Raw genomic sequence first — 21,892 nt, 5'->3', positions numbered from 1 at the left:
GGTGTATAGGTCTGCTTTGTCTACATTTCCAAAGTCTAACTCATAACATTTCTTGAACATGTCTCTAAGTAGGGCCTGGTATAGCAGCTCTGTTTCCTTCGGACACCATGCAGGTAGGTGTGCCTCGGTAAGGTTTAATATTACTGAAGCTACCGCATAATGTACCACCTGGTATAACATCTTTTCGGTCGGTACCAATACTAATCCGTTCTCAGGTCCCTTGGTGATGGTAGGACACCTTTCTATTACTGTGCATATTGGCAGGGTTGTGGGTAGGGGTTTCTTAATGTGTGCTCTTAGTTCAGTGGCGTTAATTGAGAGTGGGGAGTGTGGGACCGCGCACCCGTGTAGGCTAGAGTCCCACCCCATCCCTTCCCCTTCATCTTGCCATTGCCTGGCGAAGGCGATCGATATGCCTGCGGGACAAATACTCTCTGATTCCCACATGTAAACGTAAATTCCTTGTTCGGATTCCCACCATTTGTCCCAACACACTTTTACTCCTCCCCGTGTCCCCATGATGGTGCGGTACGTATCATTACCGAGTCTTTCCCAGTCCGATTCCTGGTCCCACGCGTCCTTGCTGAGTTTTCTGAGCCACCACCATCTTCCCAGGGGAATGTTCCCTTTGCAAGTCAAACACACACGCTTTCCCTCTGTAACACTGACTCGGGCAGCGAAGATCCACATCCGGGGGTATGGAAATGAGGCCACCCCATAGATAAAACCTTCCTGGCTGGAGTATGGGGTAGAGTTAGATCCCAGCCACCCTGGCCAGCTTCACTCGTGGATGTAAACAGCGAGTTCTTCCACATCTCGGGGGCCACCCCCAGCAGTTACGATCGGTGCTCTCCCTCCTGGACACCCGTAAATGAGGGATTCTTCCACGTCTCCTTGGTCGCTGCTGCTCATCCTTATCAGGGCGAGCAGGAACAGGATCCTTCTCATGTTGTTCTCTTTCTTGTAGGGGCACATAAAACAGATTGTCTAACCCTGAGAAAGCTCTCTGGCTTGACAAAGGTGACCGAGTTCCAAAATAGGGCTCATAGTCTTTAATTGACTGGCTGTCTTATTCAGTTCCTTTTGGACTGATGTCTGCTTTTAGCTTTATCTCACAGCCGTTTTGCTTGTTATCTCACCGGTGCTTCCTTAATAGCTATACCGGCAGATTCTTCTTACTCCCGGGTGTTACCCGGCCTGTGCTTCTTTTAATAGATAGATTCTTTTCCTTACCCCAGTTAACTACTACATATAGACACTTATCATTACACAGATAATCTTACACTATTCTAAACTTATTCACTAAACATACTTAAATTCATATTGCTAAACATCCTTAAATTCACATCGTTATATATGTACATCTGCTACCCGTCTCCGGGTGGCCAGGTTAATTCCTGCCTTCTCTCTTTCTTCTTCTCCCACTGGGTGTCCAGCGAGGTAGTTATTGATCGGTCTGAACCGTTTAACCCGAAGTACCCTGACCGGAAGTGGGTTTGAGTCCCACACTATCGGGGGAACGTCCCCTCCGGTGCTGCAGCACACCGCTCCTTTGGGGGTGGCTGCCTGGTTCGTTTGTTCCCCCGGGGGTTCTCCCTGGTTGAAGGCTATGGGCTGGGTACTCTCACTTGGTGGCTGTTCCACTGCTATCTCTTCTGGGAGTCCCTTGTTGCCCGAGACTACTGGCTGGGTGTCCCTGCTAGCGGGCTGGTCTCTGACCTTAGGTGCCCTTTTGCGGCTGGTCCCTCCCCCGGGGCTGAACCATTCAAATTGGAGCGCTGGTGACCACGGTGTCTTTGGCCGTGGTGTGCGGGGAGTCCTTCTTAAGGCTCCGGCTGCTGGGGCTGCGTCCGAGTCCCAAATGATTGGTGGGACAGCTCCTCCAGTAACACAGTCCACCGTCCCTCTAGGTGCAGTCTGTGGGTCTGCCACGTCCCCTGTGGAATTTCCACAGTCGGGGGCTGTTGGCTGGGGGTCCCTGTCTTTAGTGCGGTTCACAGGTTTTGGCTGTCCCTTACGTTTAGCTGCTGCCCCTGGTTTATGTGGAACCACTTTGTTTGGCGGGGCAACTTTATGGCATAGACCATGGAGCTTGCCTTGTCGACAATGTGGTACAGTCCCATGTACAGTGCCTCAAAGACCCCTACTCTAGCATAGTTTCTCACCATAACCTGGTCCCCTATCTCGCATTCATGGTGCTTGCGGGGTTCTAGCAGCAGTCGGTTGCTTATATGCTGTATTCCCATGTTGCTAGCAGCCTGCCAGTGAATCTGTTTAAGGTGTTCAAACAGATTCCTGACAAAGCTGTCCCGGTTCGCTTCCCTAAGCTGACCTTCCGTGAGTCCCGGGGCTAACACATGGGTGGGGGTTCGCATGGCTCTGCCGGTCATGAGCTCGTATGGGGAGTACCCCGTGCTCTTTGACTGGCTGGCCCGGATCCCCATGAGGACTAGCGGTAAGACCTCTACCCACCCTTTGGGTGAGTCCCCTGTCTCTTTGCGCAGCCTTTCTTTGATGGTGCGGTTTAAACACTCCACAGGCCCAGATGACTGCGGGTTGTGGGCGACATGCCATTTCTCTTTGATGCCGAGTACCTTAAGGGTCTCCTGCATCACCTGCCCGGTGAAGTGACTCCCTTGGTCGGACTCCACGTATTGTGGTAGTCCCCAATGAGAGAACACTTCTCTGACCAGGATCCTAGCTGTTCCCAGGGCAGTGGCTGTTCGGCATGGGAAGGCTTCCACCCATTTGGTGAATGTGTCCACCAATACTAGGCAGTACTTGTAACCTCCCTGGGCAGTGGGTAGGGGCCCGATGTAATCAATTTGGATCGGCTGCCAGGGTCCCTCTACCCTCCTGATATGTCCCATAGACACCTTTCTTATCTGGGGGTCGGGGTTGTTGGCCGCGCACACCAGACAGCTAGCACAGAACTCGCGGACGTCTTCCCTGAGTCCTGGCCACCACCCTGCCTGTTCCACTCGTTGTCAAGTGGCCTCAGGTCCGGGGTGTCTTACTCCTGGACCCTCGTGGGTCAGCTGGAGGAATTCTCTCCGGTGTTGTTGCGGTACCATCCATTGCTCCCCCCTGAACAGCATGCCTTCTTTAATGGCAATTGCTGCGGTGCCGTACAGGCCGTCTACTCTTTCCCCTTTTGCTAGCGTGTTCAGGACAGTTTTGAGGATGGGGTCTTGGGTCTAAACCGTTTTTAGGTCGAGGGGCAAAGCTATCCCTGCCTTCCCTGCCGTCCCTATCCTGCCCCTGACTGCTGCGATGGGTCCTGGGTTGTATGGATCCCAGAGCTTGCCCATGCAGGCCCCCTGCTTGGCTAACATGTCAGCCTGCTGGTTTCCCTCGCTACAGGGTGCTGTGGTGGAATGTGCCTTCACCTTATGTATGTAGATATTCCCTTCCTCCCCTATGGCTTTCATGATCCTTTCCAGCAGGGGCTTAATTGCCAGGGGTCTCCCGTCTGCGCATGTGTATCAGCGGCGGGACCAGATAGCCAGGTACTCCATACACGAATTGCATGTGAACATACTGTCCGAGCAAATCGTGTATGGAGTAGGGAATTCTTTGGGGTGCCTACATACACCACCGTAGACAGTTCAGCATGCTGGGCGCTCATAGTACTGGGGAGTTTAATCGCCAGGGCAATGCCTGCCTCGGGGTCATAAACTCCGCAGCCTGTGAGTCGTTCATCCGCAGATACTGTGCTTGAACCGTCCACATAGATCTCTCGGTCTGTGTGGTGTAACCCAACCCAAAAACCTATGTTAATTTCCCATACCCCTTCTACGGAACACTAGTGGGCTGTCCCTGGATAAATCATGTTAGCTGCGAGTCTTGGCTCGCAGAGACCCTTTACCCGTAGGTCCATTTGAGAGAGGAGCAAGGTCCAGCGAGCAATGCGGGCACTGCTCTCTGTCCCGTCCTTAATTCTCCCGTCCAGGAGCATTTGGGTGGGCGTTTGTTGGTAAGGAGTGTGATAGGGGACCCCCCTGTGAAGATCAGTGATTTTTTCACAGTCCAGTGAGTGGCGCGGAGGTGCCGCTCACAGTTGGAGTATCCCTTCTCCACATCCATGAGTATCCTGGAGGAGTAGACCACTGGTCTCAGCCGGCCGTGTCGCTCTTGGAGCAGTACTGCGCTCAGTCTGTCCCCATCTATGGCCCCTAGAGCTGGCACGGCCTTCAGGTCTTTCTTGAGTTGGATAAAAGCTGCCTCGCAACCTTTGTCCCAATCCCACTCCACTCCCTTGTGTAGGAGTCGGAGCAGAGGGGCTGCGGTGGCTGCATAATCCTCAATAAAATCTCTGCAGTACCCAGTTAACCATAGAAAAGATCTTACTCCTGTCACTGTGTTGGGGGCAGGTAACTTCTGCACAGCTTCCCTTCTAGCTTTGTCAATGGCTCTTTCCCCTGCGCGCACAGCCAGTCCCAGGAATTTTACTTCCTTCAGGCCGATCTGTGCCTTCTTGGGGTTTACTTTAAATCCTTCTTCTTTCAGCAGCTTCAGCAGTTCAGCCAGCAGTGGACCAAGCTCCTCCCCCTCATCAGTGAACAGGAGCAGGCCATCTACATACTGTACTAATTGCTGGGGTCTGCTGAAACTCTTTAAACAGTTGGCCATACACTGATGGAAAATACTGGGGCTGTTGTGGAGGCCCTGAGGGAGACAGTTCCAAGTATATTGCTGCCCTTTAAAGGTAAAAGCAAACTTTTACTGATCTTGCCTTCTTAAAGGTATGGACCAGAACCCGTTGGAAATATCCAGCACCGTGAAGATGGTCGCGGAGGCCGGAATACTTCCAATGAGGTCGGCGACAGCAGCAACGGTGGGTGCACAGGCGGGGATGTTACGGTTGAGTACTTGATAGTTCACCGTGGCTCTCCAAGAGTTGTCCGGCTTCTTAACCGGCCACAATGGAGCGTTCACATGGGTAGCTATTGGTCTCAATACCCCCTGTTTAACCAGCGAACCCAAGGCTGTTTCCATGTCTGCCTCCGCCTCCCTGGGGAAGTTGTACTGTTTCTGTGGTCGGATCATGGGGTCCCCAGCGATGCTAACCTCGACCCCGTTTATCCTCCCGCAGTCGTGTTTGTGAGTGGCAAAAGCTGCAAGGTTTTTCCTCGCATATTCTTGGTATTCTACAGGGGTGTTACTGACCAATGATTCAAGGTCGTAACCCTCCTTTGGTTTCATGGTGCACACCATCCCTTTTCCCTGTTTTCCCGGGATAACCATCACCTCACTCTCCTGTCCCGTACAGACTGACCCCCAAAGACACTGGTTTCTTAAATCCACTAGGATCCCATGGCCTAGGATGAAGTCAGTCCCCAGGATTCCTCTCCCTTCCTGCTCCCACTTCATCAGGACACAAGTCCACTTAGTGTGGAGTGTATCTAAATGAATGGAGAGCGGAACGGAGAATGAGCCAGTCTGTTCAGTGCCTGTGAAACCTACCAAGCTGTAGGGGACCCCGTTTGACAGAGGTAAGGTGGCGGGGTTAGCTGCATAGTCAAGGGTGCTTGAGGCACGGGTGTCCATCAGTTAAGTCCCTTTCACCTTTTCCACGTCCATCTGTACGGTCAGTCTCCCCCACGCATCATACTCAAGGGCATACAGGTGGACAGGCTGCGCCTGCCCTAGTCACGGTTTTGGTTGGGAGGGGGCAGAAGTGATTTCGGTACCGGTGGCAGTGGCTACCTTTCCAGGGCCATCTAACTTGGCTCGGAGCACATTTAAAAAGGTCTCAAATGAGTGGGGAGGGACTGGCTTATCTGTCTCGGTCTTCTGGGCAGGGGCTGGAGAATTCTTTCCTGCGCTATTCTTCCAAGGATTTTTACAATCCTTTCTCCAGTGCCCACTCTTTCCGCACCCAAAGCAAGTACGTTTTGTATCGGAGGGGTTGCCCCCCTCGTGGCATTATTTCCTCTTGTCTTGGTTAAGTCAGATTTCGTGAACCCTTCCCTTTTGTGGGTGCTCTTCTGTCCCTCTGCCATTTCTGTAAGCTAGGGTCAGCTGCCTAAGCACTCCCTGTTCTGTGGCTTGGGGATCTCTGGAGTCAAACCAGGCCTCAGCCTTAGCTCTTATTCTGGGTAAATTGTTAGCTACTAGGCTTCGGAGCCAGTGTGCTAATTCGTCCAGGTTTAAGTGATCTCTGTCTATGTCCCCACTACAGGCGCTTTTGTACACCGGCCACAATCGGTCTGCGAAAGCCTGTGGGGCTTCTCCTGTGAGCTGCACCGTTTTCTCTACTCTAGAGAAGGGACTCCTGTCATTGCAGCCCATAGCTTCTAAAATGTCTTTCTGGACGTCAGCAAGTATTTTCTGTCCTCTTTTGCTCTCAGTAGAGAGGGACTAGTACAGTTTGCTGTCTAGGGATAAGAGAAGCATCTTTGCCTTTTCTGCATCATCGCACCCATTAATATCCCCTGCCTGTTCCATTTCCACAAAGTGAACCGAGGGATCTCCCTTTGGAGTTAGCTTTCCCAGGTGGCTTATCATAGCCCTAAGCTGGTGGGGATTGTGAGAGACCACAAACTGACTTTCCAGGGGCCCTGGACCCCCGTTAAGGGTGGGGGGCCAACCTTCTGTTGCCGGACCAGGCACATTGGCCCTGGTTCTGGCTCTCCCTGTTCTGGCTCGCCTCCCTCTCTTCCCTGCGGCCAAGCCGAGTTGAAACTCGGTGCTACAGGTGGTGGTGATTCACTATCCCTGTCCACCCCGCAACTGATTTGCCCCCTCCTGCTGCTGCACCGGTGTAGTCACCGGTGCCACAGGTAGTGGCCAGGTAGTTTCTTCCGTCTCTTCCAGGTTTACCTGGGGCGTACCCGGGCTTATTAGGCATACCTTGCATTTTGCCTCGGACAGAGCAAGGTTTAAACTTTTAATTTGTTGCTGGCAGGGACCGTGGTCTCCCGATTCAAACCCATTAGTGCTAGCTACTTTATACGCTGCTTGCACATCTTTTAATCTTTCTTGGAGCTCTTTTACTTGTAGGGTGAGGCGAGTGCTTTCCTCCGTCAGTGACTTTTCATTACTTTTGGCCTTGGTAACCTGACACTGAAAATAGTCGTGACTTTTTAAACCTTTCCATTATTTGGGTCCTTAGCTTACGGAGTTCTCCTGATAATCTTTCTTCTGACATAACCCTTTCCTGGTAGCTCTCTGCACATTCCTATAACTCTGCCTGCAATGTTTCATTCATTCTGTCTAGCAGTTGGACCTGTCGCCAACCAAATTGCTTTCTCTACTGCTTCTTTGTGATCTTTACTTGCTATCCATTGGGCAATAGACTAAGCACCCATTCCTTAGTTACATTCACTTTCTTATACACATAGGAGGAAATCCTCTCTTCCAGTTTGGTTCTTTGCCCCAAACCAGCACTCTCCACATCACACCCTGTGTACCAGAATCCTGCCGTGGTCGCCATTTTGTAAGAGGGGGTTGTGGTGTGTTGTGGTCTCTATGAGGGGGTCAGGTTCCCTTCTGACCAGCTTGAGCGGTTTTGAATCGCTCCCCCTCCCTTGGGTTCTGTACTCTGGATTTATTTGGGGGGTGTGACAAAAGTGCAGAGGACACTGGTTTGATGCAAAGAACTTTGGTTTTATTACAGTCAAAGTAATACACGGCCAAACTTACAATCACTCTAATAAAGGACAGTACAAGGTCAAACATAATCACTCTAATAAAGTACCATACACTACACATTCAAAGGGGGTTGCAGTAAAATTATACCTCCCAATATCTAATTCTAGCTAGGTTAGACTCCAGGGCAGGGACTTATGCTTACCAATCCTTTTGATAGTTAATGGTGATGTTCTTCCTTCCTTCAGGACTTCAAGACTTCGAGGCTGGAGAAGTTAGTTTTACAACTGTCACGTTGGTTTCTCTCCTTGTCTTGATGAGGTAGTAGCGACCACCTCTCTCCCCCACTAACCTCTGTTGAAAACAGGAGCAGTTATATGATTTCAGTGTTCTAATCTTGCCACCTAATCTGTTCACAATCCTTTGTATAATTTTGACGAGCTTGGTTCTTCTTTGTAATATTTTGTCGGGCTCGTTAAAGTTGATATGCCTTGGGTGGATTGATCTTCGAAAAACTGTTTCCTGATGGAAATATTAGTTTGGTCCTTTTGTGCTTAGTCTTTCGCATACAGGCTGGATTGGGCCTCTTTGTGATGTATATGCTGAAAATGGTTTGTCCAGACCTATGTTGATGGGAAGCTATCTCTGGGTAATACTGTGATGGTTATGTCTCTTGTGGAGGAAGATTTCCAAATACTCATTCTTCCAGACAAGTTAACTCAGTCCTCACACCCACAGTTCCAATAATCAAGTGGGCTTCCTTTGTTCCCTAGGTCCGCCCACAGGCTTGAATTTGTCTTGTAAAAGTTCAAACTCTATTAAAGTTTGTAGTTCCTTCCATAAGCACTTTAGAGTTCCAAACTTTTCGGTAGATAGTCCCAAATTAAATTTCCTTTCGAATGAGCCCAAACACAGGGAGGGTTCTGGTGAATTTTGCTCTCTGAGTTGTCTGCCACCTCCGCCCCCCCCCGCTACACAGCAACCCTTTAGCAGCCTTGCCGTACGCCCTGAGGACTCATTGAGGAGGAAGCAATAGGCAGGGGATGAGGGGTGGGGGAAGTCATGAAAAGACCCATTTAATCCACTCACCACTTCATTGCCAGGAATTTCTGTACCATTGTCCACATTGTACATAGTTGTGTGATAACAATGCCCTCGTCAATGTTGTTGCTGCATGAAGCAGTTTTGTGTTCATTGAGATTCTGATCGCTGTAGGAAGCAGTTTTGTGTTCATTTACATTGTCTTTAAACATTGTATAGTTTTGGGATGGTGGGGGAATTGTAAATTTTGCATTTTTATAAAAATGTTTGTTTGACCATTGCCATTGGTGTCTTGTGTCTCATTCGCAGGATCAAGTGTAGAATAGTCAGCATGGTGGCATAGAGTAGCGAGTCAATGTTGCAACACCACCTTCCCCATTCAACCAAACCGTCAATGATAACCTGCCAAAGACTCTTGCTGCGGCCACATCTCCACACTGCCTCCCTTGTGGTTGTGATGCATGCGCAATGGCTTCCTCATCAGGCTCCTTGTCCTCCTCCTGAGGTGGCCCTGCAATCCCCACTGGCAATGCCTGTCCCCTCATGTTGGCTAAGTTGAGTAGCATGTAGCATACAACAATGAATTCGGAACCTGTTGTGGGGAGCATTGAAGGCTGTCTCCAGAGCGGTCCAGGCATGGGAAGTGCTGCTTCAGCTCCAACTGTCTGTTTGATGATGCTGTGGGTGGCTGCTCGGCTTCTGGGGCAGGGTTCCCAGGAAGTGAATGTGGGGGGGGAGGGGGGGTCATGAGTCAGATGGCCAGACCATATGCATTGTCCCCGCTCAGCTAATGCTGGCCTGGTACCTTTGGCACTGAAATATTCAAAAGACACTGCTCTCACACAAGATGAAGAGATCATGTGTGCTCCCTGGATAGTAGGCATTCACTGTGAGGATGCACCAAGTATGGTTGCAGACCAGCTGTACCTTTAGGGAGTGGTATCGCTTTTGGTTTCTGATTATCTCTGCATTGTGTAATGGTGCTCACAAGGCGACGTGGGTGCTGTCAATGGTACCTTGAACCTTGGGGCAGCCTGCAAATCGTCCAAACCCGAGAGCCCTCTCATTCTGGCTGCCCCTGCTCATCAGGAATTTTATGAAGTCCATTCTGCATGCATAACCTTGTAACCTGGCAAATGCAGCAATGTGCAGTGTGCTGAGATGCTGCTTATGTCCCCTGCTGCTGCTTGGAAGGAGCTAGTGGCATAGAAGTCTAGCCCCAGTCACATTCACCTCGACAGGCAGCACAGTCCTTTTAGTACTGGTAGGCATGATAAAAGAGCATGATAAAATTACTTCTTTTCAGAAGCACAACCGTCTAATGCACTGCGCATCAGAGACGTGGAGGTATGAGCGATGTTCCCTGTAAACTCATGGTTGGTAATGCCTCCTCCCCGTATGTATGCGACCTCTTCGATTCCTTGACCCAACATAGCCAAGAACCCGGCTTGAAGCCGCCTACCCATAGCAACCAGCATGATTCGCTGGCTATCTAGTGCCACCCCCACTAAAATCTCTCACTGACCCTTGTAAGCAAAGTGTCTTGGCACATAAAAGTGCCGTTTTAAACTCTAGCCTCACGCAGCATTCTGCACTCAACCGTGGCAGTCACTGACAACCACTATACAAGATCCTCCAGCGTCCCTTTAAATATGCCGCCAAAAGCATCTGCTGCAGCCTGGGACCGCCTGCTATATTTCAGCCATTTCCTGGGGTGTTTGTTAAGTGAGGTGTTAGGGATGAAAGTTCAGTCAGGGGCGCTCGCGCAGCCTTGCACAACGATTGAAGTCATAATCACGGTCAAAAGGGAGGGCGAGGCTGTAAGTTTTTGCATCGGTGCAAAACCATTGCCAAAACTTGCAGCCGGGCACTAAATCCTGGACTCTCCGTTTCACATCCAGAAATAGCATTTAGCGCCCCGCTGGGGAACAAAAACAAGGCGGCTTGTCCTACCCAGATTCAATGAATGAAGAGCAACCATCTTGCAATCTTAAAAAAAAATGCACAAGACAGATGACCAAAAAAAAATTTATTTAAGCCATTCTGCAGAATTTACAGTTGGAACTCTGGGAATTCATATACAACATCTTTGCCAGTTAGCTTCTTGTAGACAGCAGAAAATGTTTCCACCTGTGGGGGAGGTAAAAAATGTTCAGATACCAAAAATCAACAAGATTTGAAACAATTTACAAGAGTTCAGTTCTGGAAGAAATTATCAGAAATTTTCCTTCATGTTCCTTGTACACAATGACAGCAGTATTGCACCCCAAACTGTTAACATAACTAAGTTTGTACTGAAGGTAAGCATTTTAGGGAACTAAGAGCGAGGTAACTTAGCATCTAGTGAGGGCTTAAACACAGTTAGTTGGCCAACTACCAACTGGTGGCTATCATTCTTTGTCTGGGTAGAAGATTGGGGGGGGGAGAAAGAGGAGAGAACCACAATAGGTGGTCTCAGAGATAAAGGTAATGGAACAGTTCAGAACCAAGTTACCCCTCCAAAGCACACTTGGTTATCAAATTTCTGAGGCAGCTATGTCCACGGTATTTTGCCAATGACTAACCAAACCACCTAACTTAATAGCACCTAGATGGGTAGACCCACCACTGGAGTTAGGATGCTTCCCACTCCAAATAACCCTAAAAGCCCGAATGGACATTGCAGCTCTGGCAATGAGATATGTACCAGTGATCTTTTCTGGAAACCTGGGAGGTCAACATGCAGTAACATATCTTCACACACTCGGCCCAAAGCCTTGGCTCTGCCAACCAGCAGAGTGTGCCCTTACAGGCGAGTGCACACTTCGCACTGGGTAAACAAGAGTCAGTAGCTTGAATTGGAGCTTAAATAGGAGGTATTTCTGCACTTCAGGCTGACCTGTCCCGGGCTGAGATTCATCCCACTTGGTTGTTTTTGGAATTAGGTCAAAAGATCTCTGGTTTCAATAATGGGAAACAAAGGACCTACCAAGAATGAGGAACTTAAAAGAAATTAGTATTAGTAATGAAATAGTACCGGAGATATTAATGGGGCTAACAAATCCCATGGACCTGATGACCTACATACTAGGGTTTTGAAAGAGGTGCCGATAGAGATAACAGACACATTCATTTTAATCTTCCAGGATTCTCTGGATTCCAGAACAGTCCTGTGGATTGTAAGGTGGCAAACATAACCCTGCTGTTCAAGAGGAGGGAGAGAGAATACAGGCCATCAGTAGTAAGGAAAATGCTAGAAATTATTAGGGATGTACTAACAGGGCACTTAAAAAAAAATCATATGATTGGGCAAAGTCAAACCAGATTTATAAAAAGGGAAAGTATTTGACAAATCTGTTGGGAGTTTTTTTTAAGGTTGTAATTAATAGGTTAGATTAGTGCATTTGAATTTTCAAAAAGCATGCGATAAAAGGTGCCTAACAAGAGGTCATTCTACAAAATATGGGCTCATGGGACTGGGGTAATATATTTGCATGGATTAAGGATTGGTTAACAGACAGAAAACAATAGGAATAAACAGATCATTTTCAGGTTGGCAGTCTGTAACTAGTGTGGTACCACAAGGATCAGTGCTTGGGCCTCAGCTATTTACAATCTATGATGTATCCAAGTTTAATGACGTTACAAAGTTAGGTGGAAAAGTAAGCTGTGAGGACACAGAGGCTATAGACAGGTTGACTGAATGGGCAAGAACAGGCCAGATGGAACAAAATGTGGAGAAGTGCGAATTTATCCACTTTGGTAGCAGAATATTTTTTTTAAACTGGCGAGCGACTGGGAAATGTTGGTATCCTGAGGGATCTGGGTGTCCTTTTACACAAATCACAGAAAATTAACATGCAGAAATTAAGAAAATAAATGGTATGTTAACCTTTATTACAAAAGGGTTTGGAGTACAAGAGTAAAGCATCATTACAATTATACAGGGCCTTGATGAGACCATACCTGGAGTACGTTGTACAGTTTTGGTCTCCTTTTCAAAGGAAGGATATACTTGCCTTTGGGAGTGCAACAAAGGCTCACCAGACTGATCCCCGGGATGAGGGGACTGTCCTATTGAAGAGAGATTGAGTAGACGAGGCCTATATTTCCTAGAGTTTGGAAGAATGAGAGATGATCTCATTGAAACGTAAAATTCTTACAGGGCTTGACTGGATAGATGCTGGGAGGATGTTTCCCCTGGAACTCGGTCAGTCTCAGAATAAGTGGACGGCCATTTAGGACCGATGAGAAATTTCTTCAAGGGTTTTGAATCTTTGGAATTCTCTACCCCGGAGAGATGTGGATGCTCAATCGTTAATATTCAACACTAAGTAAGGAAATTAAGGGATATGGGGATAGTGCAGGAAGGTCGAGTTGAGGTAGATCAGCCATGATCTTATTGAATGGTGGAGCAGGCTTGAAGGGCCAAATGCCCTACTCCATCTCCTATTTCTTATACAATATAAAACTCACCCCTTCAAAAGTAACTGCTTCTAAGTTAAATCTTTAGATGTGTAAAACCACCACAGTTCTGCTCATTTGCAGTTTCCCCAAAACACTCCTTATAAATACTCCACTTTTTAAAAAAAAAACTTGGACAATTTACCCCAAAATTAATTACATTACAGCAATGGTTAGAAGTAACGTAAAAAAAGAGGCAATAGATAATTCTATTGAATTATCATATTGCAAATTTAACATTAACATCAAAGGAGTGACCAATGGCAGGAAAAGTGATCTATGCAGTGGACAATCCACAGTAACCTATGATCCACTCCCAAAGACTTTCTGTAATCCTGGTCTGGAATTCTATGCACAATATTAAAGTCATCAACTGTTTAATGCCAGAAAGTCAGGTGTACCGCAAACTAGTATTTTCAAAGTACATAGATTTGATTTTAACGAAAAGAAAAAGATACATTCTGCACAGAACCAAATCTTTGGTTATAGGAACATAGAAGATGCAGTCAAATAGCTGGAAATAAAGTGAGTTCCTAATGTGGAAAAGGACTATGCATCATTGTATCCAGTGCTCCCACACATGTATAGAACATGGGTGAGTCAGAGAGAAAGCAACCTCGCTGGATATCCACACAAGAACATTCCCAATTTAAACATCAAGTGACAATAGGCATGGGTTTCAATAATAGTATAAACAAAAAAGGATTTCCTATTCTAACTATAAATTAAAACAAGAGATCCCTGGGAGTCATGTCAACACATTAAGAGTGTTCTTCATAAATAATGAAGAGTGAGGAACTGTACAAATCTCTCAGAACTGGGTGCATTGGGTTTATAGGAAACTCACTTTGTGCTCTACGTTGTTCTGTTGTGCCTTGTCCAAATGGACTTTGATGAGCCTTGTACCATCCAGTTTCACACGAATTCTCTTGCCCACAATTTCACTAGGGAAAACCAGATCTTCAAGAATGGCATCATGCACTGCAGTCAATGTACGGCTGAAAATGAAAAATTGTATGTTTAAAAACAAGTTTAAATCAAAGGAAAAAAATAAGTTTAAATCTGCATTCCTGGAAAACTGACTAAGTTAGCATTGAGCAAACTTAAAATATGTTAAAATTGCATTATCAAGTTATCAGAGCAGTATACTGAAGAACTAACCTATGACTAATACCGTCGTGTACCTTAAATCTCTCTGCTGTTTGCTCTTGGGGGTAACTTGCACCAAAGTGCTGTGATGTAGCTGTAGTTCCATTGACATAATAGTTTAAACCTGTAAGAATCTATACTAAGTTCTAGACCCGAAAGGGTGTGCAAGCTCATCAGATTCCAGTCTCAAATTCCTGAATTTTATCAGCTCAACAATGTTGCTACAGGGTAATTAAGAGCTTCTCCAAATGTTTTCCTATGGATAGTTGACACAGAATTTTGAATTGGGGATCCTTAGGAGGATCAATACTTGCAAGACATCCCACACAAAGTTTGAAAATCACTGCTTCAGCCAGAATGTCTAGGATACTTAATATAGTACTAAAGCCAATACAAGAGTTGGTCCTCAGTATTATCAATTGAAAATGTTTGTAAAGAATACTTCAATTCAAACAACTTAACTTCAACTGTGACAACATGTCTGGTAATGACCCTTGCATGGATCATTTTCTATAGCATACATATTGCAGGAAACCTTTATACTCCCAATACAATTTCTCCAAGTCATTCTTTCCCCACAGCTACAATGAAACTCATTAAACAACTTCTGACCTAGTTGTTTGTCTTAACATAGAAAATAGGTGCAAGAGTAGGCCATTCGCTCCTTCGAGCCTGCACCGCCATTCAATGAGTTCATGGCTGAACATGCAACTTCAGTACCCTATTCCTGCTTTCTTGCCATACCCCTTGATCCCCCTAGTAGCAAGGACTACATCTAACTCCTTTTTGAATATATTATGAATTGGCCTCAACAACTTCCTGTGGTAGAGAATTCCCCAGGTTCACCACTCTCTGGGTGAAGAAGTTTCTCCTCATCTCGGTCCTAAATGGCTTACCCCTTATCCTTAGACTGTGACCTCTGGTTCTGGACTTCCCCAACATTGGGAACATTCTTCCTGCATCTAACCTGTCTAAACCCGTCAGAATTTTAAACGTTTCTATGAGATCCCCTCTCATTCTTCTGAACTCCAGTGAATACAAGCCCAGTTGATCCAGTCTTTCTTGATATGTCAGTCCCGCCATCCCGGGAATCAGTCTGGTGAACCTTCCCTCAATAGCAAGAATGTCCTTCCTCAAGTTAGGAGGCCAAAACTGTACACAATATTCCAGGTGTGGCATCACCAAGGCCCTGTACAACTGTAGTAATACCTCACTGCCCCTGTACTCAAATCCCCTCGCTATGAAGGCCAACATGCCATTTGCTTTCTTAACCGCCTGCTGTGCCTGCATGCCAACCTTCAATGACTGATGTACCATGACAACCAGGTCTTGTTGCACCTCCCCTTTTCCTAATCTGTCACCATTCAGATAATAGTCTGTCTCTCTGTTTTTACCACCAAAGTGGATAACCTCACATTTATCCACATTATACTTCATCTGCCATGCATTTGCCCATTCACCTAACCTATCCAAGTCACTCTGCAGCCTCATAGCATCCTCCTCGCAGCTCACACTGCCATCCAACTTAATGTCATCCGCAAATTTGGAGATACTACATTTAATCCCCTCATCTAAATCATTAATGTACAGTGTAAACAGCTGGGACCCCAGCACAGAACCTTGCGGTACCCCACTAGTCACTGCCTGCCATTCTGAAAAGTCCCCATTTACTCCTACTCTTTGCTTCCTGTCTGCCAACCAGTTCCCAATCCACATCAGCACACTACCCCCAATCCCATGTGCTTTAACTTTGCACATTAATCTCTTGTGTGGGACCTTGTCAAAAGCCTTCTGAAAGTCCAAATACACCACATCAACTGTTTCTCCCTTGTCCACTCTACTGGAAACATCCTCAAAAAATTCCAGAAGATTTGTCAAGCATGATTTCCCTTTCACAAATCCATGCTGACTTAGACCTATCATGTCACCTCTTTCCAAATGTGCTGCTATGATATCCTTAATAATTGATTTCATCATTTTACCCACTACCGATGTCAGGCCTATAATTCAGTTTTCTCTCTCCCTCCTTTTTTAAAAAGTGGGGTTACACTGGCTACCCTCCACGCCATAGGAACTGACCCAGAGTCTATGGAATTTTGGAAAATGACTGTCAATGCATCCGCTATTTCCAAGGCCACCTCCTTAAGTACTCTGGGATGCAGACCATTAGGCCCTGGGGATTTATCGGCCTTCAATCCCATCAATTTCCCCAACAAATAAGGATTTCCCTCAGTTCCTCCTTCTTACTAGACCCTCTTATATCCGGAAGGTTGTTTGTGTCCTCCTTAGTGAATACCGAACCAAAGTACTTGTTCAATTGTTCTGCCATTTCTATGTTCCCCATTATGACTTCCCCTGATTCTGACTGCAGGGGACCTTCGTTTGTCTTTACTAACCTTTTTCTCTTTACATATCTATAGAAGCTTTTGCAGTCCATTTTAATGTTCCCTGCAAGCTTCCTCTCGTACTCTATTTTCCCTGCCCTAATCAAACCCTTTGTCCTCCTCTGCAGAGTTCTAAATTTCTCCCAGTCCCTGGCTTCGCTGCTATTTCTGGCCAATTTGTATGCCACTTCCTTGGCTTTAATACTATCCTGGATTTCCCTTGATAGCCACAGTTGAGCCACCTTCTTTTTTTTATTTTTACACCAGACAGGGATGCACAATTGTTGTAGTTCATCCATGCGGTCTCTAAATGTCTGCCATTGCCCATCCACTGTCAACCCCTTAAGTATCACTCGCCAATCTATCCTAGTCAATTCATGCCTCGTCCCTTCAAAGTTACCCTTCTTTAAGTTCTGGACCATGGTCTCTGAATTAACTGTTTCCTTCTCCATCCTAATGTAGAATTCGACCATATTATAGTCACTCTTCCCCAAGGGGCCTCGCACAATGAGTTGCAAACTTATAGACTCAGAGCACAGGAGGTCCTTCAGCCCAACGTGACTGTGCCAACTCTGAACGAGCTACCCAGTTAGTCCCACTCACCTGCTAATTCTCCATAGCCCTGCACATTTCTCGACAAGCCAAATTATGGCTTGTAAACTAAATTTTAAACTTTTATACAAACACTCAAAACCAAATCTCACTAAAAACACTATTTAGTAACAAATAAAAACAAGTGTGAGGTATAAAGTGTGAAGTCATATCCATGCACCCGTTCCTGGCTGTTCCGTGAGACCAGCAGCCCTAGAAAGTCAACGTCCTAATCAAACATATCCCAGTATAGCCTCTGTACCACATTTTCTGGGAAACAAATACTGCATGTGGTCTGCTCAGTTTTTCTTATAAACAGCAACCATCGATATGACACTAACATTTGTGCCAACCAACAACAATTGGTGCAATACAATTGCATCAGATGTACAAACAATTAGAAAAAAAGCACTTGCCTCCTGGGGCGCTTCTGCTTGTTCTTGTTTCTGCTTTTTCTAGTTGGTTTTGGCAAAATTCTCCTCTATATAAAAATAGAACGCGTGTCAATTTTAATAAGTTCATACAGGACATCACAAAACAAGTTTCACCACAAGTTCAAAATTTGATTGCACCTGCGCAATGAAGACAACGTGTTTGCCACTAAATTTCTTTTCGAGCTCTCGCACAAGTCGCACTTGGATCTTCTGAAAAGACTTCAGTTGGGGTACTGGCACAAAGATGATGATTGCTTTTCTGCCACTGCCGACTTCAATTTCCTATTAAAAAAAAGCCAGCCATTAAAAAAATTAAATCTACTCATAAAATTTAAAAACTGAATGTAGTGAAATCTAAAAATAGGTGACTGCACCCCCAAAGCAGAAGATCATAGATACCAAAATGTTTCCCCCAAGGACAGTGTAGGTCTTTTTTTTTTAAAAAAAAGGAATCTAACTAGAACTTTATATTGCCACATTACAAAATGCTTTCAATTCAACACAATATACAACAACTTGCCTTTATATAAATATACTAAAACATCCCAAGGTGCTTCACAGGAGCATTAACCAAATTTGACATACCCAAAATAATATATCTACTCAGCAATAGTCCAAAGACTCCGTGTTTACCAGTCTACTTACTGGGAATAAAAAAAAAATATCCAATACTATGGAAATCCATTGTGCAAAAGAGCTACACTTCCACGCGACATGAAGTAAGTAAAAAAAAAGCTAATTACAAAGCCGCATACCCAGCAGGCTGTTCTATTTGAAGAATCAGATTCAAATCAAATTTAGAAGCTCACTACCCAGATTCTAGCTGGTGAGCAAATATATTTTAAAAACTAAAAAAATAACAATCAAGATATCAGCAGAAACCACTAGAGGATTCAACGAAGACAGCCAAACTGATTAACTGGCAATATCCACTGGTCGGTCCATCAAACAAGAAATAACGAACATATTATGAACAGCATACAAACCAAGATGTTTGCAGGAAAGAATTTCTGTACTAATCAGTGCAGCAATCAGTTTGATGCTGAAATAGTTTGGAGAAGTCAGAATCCCATTTGAACAGCATTTCATGCTCTCGTTTTGGTCGAACAATCCAATATGCCACAGCTGAACAATATCTCAGGTGGCAGTTCTCAAAATTTGATGCAGTAGAAATGGGAATGATGTTGCCTCAACCTCTTAGTTTCTGATCTATTTCTCAGGTGACATTTTGGAAACTGTTCCAGAGGGGGGAGGGCTCCCACAATGCACCTGAATATCTGACATGAGCTTGAACACCCCAGCACCAAAGACTGAAGCCCCAGAGGGGAAAGCTTGCCACAAGAAAACTTCCTGGTTGAGAGGTCTGCCCTTTACACATTAGTTCATCTCACTGTTTCAATAACAGTATTATGCCATTAAAATATTAGTCACAAAAATTCCAACAGCATCAGTAGTGAAATTTCCCGCAGTGAGCTCACTTTTGGTGAGCAAGACCCCATCTGGAATAACGAAATGAACCTGACCCAAGAAAATTATCTAAAATATAGATCAACCGTGATGACTTCCAGTTGATCAGCTAGCACTCACTGCAGCCCCACACAAATAATGGCTATTTGGGAGATGCACAAGAGGGCAGCCATACCCTCAGGAGGGAGTGATATCTTCAGAATAAGAGGGAACAAAATACAGCAGCTGCAAACCAGTAAGTGACCACAAGAACAAATTCAATCCAACTATTACATTTTAAACACAATTACAATCTTCAAGTTACCAACAAGACAATTTGAACAGGCCTTCCTCACTATCATGATAATCTCTGCATTAAGTCTTGCTAATTTACTTTTAACATGAAATACAGAAGCCCAAGGCTAACAGGCTCCAAATTAAACCTAAGCCCAATCATACAAAACACTGGTTAAGCCATGTGCAGTTTTCAGCACCCCATTATAGAAAGGATAACAAAGCCAGAGCATAGATTTACCAGGATGTCAGGGAAGAGAAAAGAATGGTTACATCAACACTCTTTACTCAGATGGTTAACAACTTTAATGCAAGTTTTTTTTTTGCCAAATTATGAAGGGTTTTAATAAGACTGAATAAAAGACCATTTCCTCTGGCTGGTGAGTCAGTGGCAAGAATATTTGCCAACAATTTAGACTAGTGGATCTTTTTTAAAAAAAAATACAGGGCCATGGGATTAGTTTTAAATTTGGTATAGACATAATGGGCTGAATGGCCATCTATGGCTCTGGATTTTAAAAAGGTCTCAGTTACATGGATAGACTAGAGAAGCTGGAGTTATTCTCCTCAGGGCAGAGAAGGTTGAGAGGAGATTTGATTGAGATATTCAAAATCATGAGTGGTCTAGACAGAGTAAACAGAAACTGTTCCCATTAACAAAACAGTCGCGAACCAGAGGACTCATTTAATGCAATTGGCAAAAGAACCAAAGGCAACACGAGAAAAAACTTTTTTTTTATACACAGCGAGTGGTTAGGATCTAGAATTCACTACCTGAAAGGGTGGTGGAGGCAGATTCAATCGTGGCATTCAAAAGGGAATTAGATAAATACCTGAAGGAAAACATTTTTCGGGGCTACGGGAAAAGGGCGAGGGAGTGGCACTAGCTGAAGTGCTCTTGGAGCCAGCATGAGCTTGATGGGCTGAATGGCCGCCTTCTGTGCTGTAATCATTCCATGATTCTATGAACTTCTTGTACATGAACTGCCAAGAACTTGAATTATATTAAAGCATTTTATTCCTCTCTCCCAGCACAAAGGACAGATGTCAAGTTGGCAACATTGTAGTAAACCCACCTTAGCAGCTGTAATGTTCAGCTCCCGTAACTGAGCCTTCAGGTCAGAGTTCATTTCTAGCTCCAGAAGAGCCTACAATACAAATTGAAGCAGTATTTCAGACATTTGCAATATTTGGTTAGCAGCCAACTATCCCATGTAGTTCTATAAGAGCAATTATAACCACACAGGCTTCCAGACTGAAAGACCACCATTTGACAGACTACTGACAAGTTAGCAAATACTAGACAGTCCTTTTCAGATGGTGATCCAAGTTTGTGAATACTGTAAACTCACATTTTATTATATGACCATTGGCTCGACACAAGGTGGAGCTAAGCTCTCAATTAAATAGGTGTCGTATTACTATTCGTTAAAAGTCTTTCAGGTAGAGATCTAGCAATCGGTACTGACTTACCTGGGAAATGCCAGACTCGAATTCGTCCGGCTTTTCGCCATTCGGCTTCACAATTTTGGCGCTGGTGCTAAACATGGCCTAAATCTGCTGAGGAAGAGAAAACTACAATCAGCCACACATCGCCTGCAGTAAGAGACACGCAGATGTCAGCCAGTGCAATAGAGCAGAACACAACTTTTTAAAAACTTGAATATATATAGCACCTTTAACATAGTAAAACATCCCAAGACACTTCACAGGAGCGTTATCTGACAATATTTGACACCTAGCCCCATAAGGAGCTATTTTGACAGGGCAAAAGCTTGGTCGAAGAGGTGGGTTTTAAGGAACGTCTTACAGGAGATATATTCAGGGAGGGAATTCCAGAGCTTGGGGACTAGGTAACTGAAGGCATGGCCGCCAACGGGAGGGGTGGGGAAAGAGACGAGGAAGAGAATTAAACCCGCAGGAGGTGAGGATTGGAATTGTACCGATCTGGGGTTGAACGTGGCATTGTTACTGGCTTGAAGAAGGGTTTAAACACAACACAACTGTCCCCCGACAAGTGCGACTGCAGCCCATGCAAAATGGAAGTGTGGGCCCGGGGGCAGAATGGACCAGCGCGGGGCCCGGGGGACGGAATGGAACAGCGCGGGGCCCGGAGACGGAATAGAACAGCGCGGGGCCCGGAATGGAACAGCGCGGGGCCCGGAGACGGAATGGAACAGCGCGGGGCTCGGAGACGGAATGGAACAGCCCGGGGGACGGAATGGAACGGCCCGGGGCCGGAATGGAGGGGCCCGGGGACGGAATGGAACGGCACGGGGCCCGGGGACACTGAGACGCATGGCCCACATTCCGACTGGCCGGCCACTCGCGCAGTCTCAGACCGCCCCCTCCTGACATTTAAAAACCCCCGATCCTGGCCCTCACAGCCGCCATCCGGCCGCACCAGCACTCCAATCTGAGCCATCTCACCCCCACTACCCGTTCTCCGGCGCTTGCCCGTCGATATCGAGCGGATTTAGCCCGACATTTAAGAGAAACGGCGGCAGCCCCCGAGGG

The 21,892-nt window shown here is 45.9% G+C and overlaps 1 protein-coding gene across 3 annotated transcripts in view; it reads right to left on the bottom strand.

The window, feature by feature from the left end:
- Positions 1 to 10,648: 10,648 nt before the first annotated feature.
- Positions 10,649 to 21,892, bottom strand: part of rps7 (ribosomal protein S7) — a 439,982-nt gene continuing 428,738 nt past the window's right edge. For 2 of the 3 annotated variants that reach the window (XM_070884949.1, XM_070884947.1), the window contains exons 2-7: positions 20,849 to 20,935; positions 20,452 to 20,523; positions 17,774 to 17,917; positions 17,618 to 17,682; positions 13,925 to 14,075; positions 10,649 to 10,764 (exon numbers count right to left, since the gene is read on the bottom strand). In XM_070884949.1, coding sequence (XP_070741050.1) covers positions 10,687 to 10,764; positions 13,925 to 14,075; positions 17,618 to 17,682; positions 17,774 to 17,917; positions 20,452 to 20,523; positions 20,849 to 20,923 — 585 coding nt within the window. In that variant the 5' untranslated portion in view covers positions 20,924 to 20,935 and the 3' untranslated portion in view covers positions 10,649 to 10,686. Of the gene's footprint in view, positions 10,765 to 13,924; positions 14,076 to 17,617; positions 17,683 to 17,773; positions 17,918 to 20,451; positions 20,524 to 20,848; positions 20,936 to 21,805; positions 21,868 to 21,892 lie in introns of those variants that run through there. The other variant, XM_070884948.1, reaches the window with a different exon arrangement.

The sequence above is a fragment of the Pristiophorus japonicus genome, chromosome 7, assembly GCF_044704955.1.
Source record: "Pristiophorus japonicus isolate sPriJap1 chromosome 7, sPriJap1.hap1, whole genome shotgun sequence".
In the NCBI taxonomy this organism is placed as follows: domain Eukaryota; kingdom Metazoa; phylum Chordata; class Chondrichthyes; family Pristiophoridae; genus Pristiophorus; species Pristiophorus japonicus.
This window is presented reverse-complemented; position numbering and strand designations above follow the sequence as displayed.